The following is a 3,314-nucleotide window of genomic DNA, read 5'->3' on the forward strand; positions in this document are numbered from 1 at the left end:
GGGAAGGGAAGGGAAGGGAAGGGAAGGGAAGGGAAGGGAAGGGAAGGGAAGGGAAGGGAAGGGAAGGGAAGGGAAGGGAAGGGAAGGGAAGGGAAGGAGCCGCCCCCCCCCCGCCCTCCCCTCAGCGGGGCCGCGCCCACCACAGCGCCCCTCCCCCTCCCCCCCCCCACCAACGGCCCAACGGCCGCTGCGCGCGCGGCCGGAGAGGGCGGGGCGGGGCGCGGAGAGGGGGCACTTCCGCGCGCGCACGGCGCGGGGAGGGAGGGGCGGGAGGGGCGGGGCCCTGCAGCCCGGCGGGAGGCCTCAGCCCGCGGGGCGCCCGCCGCCCGGACTCACCCATCCCGCAGCGCCGCGCCGGCCCCTTTAAGAACCGCCCGGGGCTCCTCCCTCCCTCCTCGCCCCGCCCCTCCCCGCCCCGCCGGCCAATGGGCGGCCGCGACGCCTCAGGGGCTGCGGCGGGGAGGCGAGCGGGCAAGATGGCGGCGGCGGCAGCAGGAGGGGCGGCGGCGGCCGCGGAGGAGCCGCCTCAGGCCCCGGCCCCGGCCCCGGCCCCGGCCCCGGCCCCGGCCCCGGTGCTGCCGGAGCGGCTGCAGCGGCGCGAGGCGGAGCGGCAGCAGGGCGTGGAGCGGCAGCGGCGGCAGCGGGAGGCGCGGGCGGTGCAGGAGGAGCGCAGCGAGGTGGTGCTGGCGGCGCTGTGCCGCGAGCGGCAGGCCGTGGAGGAGCTGCTGGCGGCCGGCCCGCCCGACGAGGCGGCGGCGCGGCTGCAGGCGCTGCAGAAGCTGCTGACGGACAGCGTGCGCTGCCTGGCGCCCTACGAGCTGCGGCAGGCGCAGGAGGCCGTGGCGCGGCTGCAGGCGGCGCTGGCGGAGCGGCGGCAGCAGCTGCAGCCCAAGAAGCGCTTCGCCTTCCGCGCCCTGCGCAAGGGAGCGGCCCCCGGCGCCCAGCCCGGCCCCGCCGCCGAGCCCCCGGCCGAGCCGCCGGCCCCCGGGCGCGGCGTGGCCGAGGGGGAGCCGGGCGGGCCCCCGCTGTGCGGCTTCAGCGGCGCCGAGGGCCGGGAGCTGGAGCTGGGCCCCTCGGAGCTGCTGCAGCGCGACGTGGTGCTGGCCGAGCTGCGCGGCTGCAGGGTGCGGCTGCGGGGCAACGCCAACACGCTGCGGGTGCGGGACTGCCGCGGCTGCACCGTGCTCTGCGGGCCCGTGTCCACCTCCGTGCTGGTGGACGGCTGCAGCGACTGCCAGCTGGTGGTGGCCTGCCAGCAGCTCCGCACGCACCGCACCCGCGACAGCCGCTTCTACATACAGGTGACCAGCCGCGCCGTGATCGAGGACTGCAGCAAGGTGTCCTTCGCGCCCTACGCCTGGAGCTACCCGGGGATCGAGGGGGATTTCGAGTCGTCCGGGCTGGACAGGAGCAGGAACAACTGGAACCTGGTGGATGACTTTGACTGGCTGGCGAGCGACAAGCCTTCGCCCAACTGGTGCCTCATCCCCGAGGAGGAGAGGGTCAGCAGCTGGGACTGACCGCAGGGGAGCTGGGTACCTACCGGTGGAGAAATCCTGATGTAAACGCATTGATTCATAAGCAGGAGGAGTTCTGCCCTGATAGGCCATAAAGTGATTGCAGGTGGTATTTAAATTATGAGTTACAATGTACGACTGGCCTCACTAACCAAAAAGCACCAGTCAAATGTAGTTTACTATTCTTAAACAATTTACTGCTATAATCTTTATATTTCACTGTGGAATTAGCCAACTACTGTGGTACCTCATTGCTGAGCATTTTTAATTAACGTGGGGCAAGGGGCACAGTACACAAATAATGGTGAGCCTCTATTAGAGCTGTTGTGCTGCTTTCACTCACCCGGACAGAATCAGAATTACCTGCAAGTAGTACAAGTTGGAGTCAGACAAAAAGACCAAATGCCTAATCTGTCGTATTTCTGTGGTGCTGAAACTACTGACCAGTCATGGGTATGGGGGAGATGACTTCAGTGAGGCAACAGAGACAAAAGATGAGAGGGGGATGTTTTACAGGTGGGGAAGAGTGTATCAGACAGGTGAACCAGGCTGTGATGTAATGGGGAGCCAGGTTCTGCTTGCTGATGGGTGATATCCATCAGTTGTCTTTATTTAGACTTAAGCAAGATAAAGAGGAAAAAGTCTAATGAAAATTGAATGCTCTCCTGCTATGCTAATGACTGGCTGAAACAAGCAAGCCTGTAGAGGTTACAGAAATATTGAATCTGCGCACACTGAAAATGCTATGTGAAAGGATGCTCCTTCTGCAAACAGTTTTAACTTGAAACAAAACCAGATGTGGGCAGGCTTCCTAGGGCACGCAGTAGGTGCTGGTGAACGTGACAGAAGCCTCAGGGCAGAGTTGTCCGGGTGCATCCCACTGGTCTGTCTGTGTACCAGCCAGCAGGCTTGGCTGTGATCACAGATAAACATGATCATCGATCATCTCTCTGCTTCTGTATATCAAGTGCAATGTTGGCAGAGGGAATTAAAATGTGACAAGCGTGATATTTCAGTTCTAAAATAGTACATTACTTTGCATAAAGGCCCTTAGTGCACAGTGACTTCAAGTCCATTTCTTCTGTCATATTCAATACCAGTAAAAATATCAGTGTTATGATTCTTTTTGTACAGTGACTTGGTAGTGGTGAAATAACCAGTATTCAAAAACATCCTTAGCTTGTGACTCCTTACCTTGCCTAAGCAGCAGCTCAGAATTGTATGAGAACTCTGCAAAATGTTTGTTGCCCTGATGTATGTGCCTCTAACAGAAAATGAATACTAATTAAACTATCAAAAACTGCATCATTGCCATGAAAAACTTGAAACTTCACTTGAGTACTTGACTGCTTTCGAGCAACAGAAAAAAATTAATTTGTTTTCAACATATTTAATTTAAAGGGGGAAGGAAAAAGTTTTTTTTAATATTTTTCACAACTTTTCAGTTTTGTTTACTTTTGTTATGTATACTTTCTGTCTGAACTGGATTTTGCATTTCAAATATATTTGTTTTGGATGGAGTTGTTTCTGGTGATTTTTCCCTACAGTGACAGCAGCATAAATCCATTTAAAGAAAACACCCTTAGTCATGCCTTAATGTACGGAGCTGTTAATGTCTGGTGTCAAAGGGATATGATTAGATGGAGTCCCTTAAATTAGATGGATGTGTTGAAATTAAGTACAGAGCCTGAATGTGTAGTTAATATTTCTTCCCCACGCTTGCTGGTAGTGACAAATCCATCCCTTCAGCATCCTCTAGTCTAGCAGTAGCAAACTGTTGAGCCTGTAAAAACCACA

The 3,314-nt window shown here is 57.3% G+C and overlaps 1 protein-coding gene across 1 annotated transcript; it reads left to right on the plus strand.

Annotated features, from left to right (window-relative positions):
- Positions 1–275: 275 nt before the first annotated feature.
- On the plus strand, positions 276–3,037 carry TBCC (tubulin folding cofactor C). The gene has a single exon (XM_068676756.1). It carries the CDS (start codon positions 426–428, stop codon positions 1,518–1,520), a length of 1,095 nt encoding a protein of 364 aa, XP_068532857.1. The 5' UTR covers positions 276–425; the 3' UTR covers positions 1,521–3,037.
- The last annotated feature ends 277 nt before the right edge of the window (positions 3,038–3,314 follow it).

This window comes from Anas acuta, chromosome 3, assembly GCF_963932015.1.
Source record: "Anas acuta chromosome 3, bAnaAcu1.1, whole genome shotgun sequence".
Taxonomy (NCBI): Eukaryota; Metazoa; Chordata; class Aves; order Anseriformes; family Anatidae; genus Anas; species Anas acuta.

Coding starts and splice junctions, on each gene's coding strand:
- TBCC (XM_068676756.1), top strand. CDS start 426: ATGGGCGGCCGCGACGCCTCAGGGGCTGCGGCGGGGAGGCGAGCGGGC.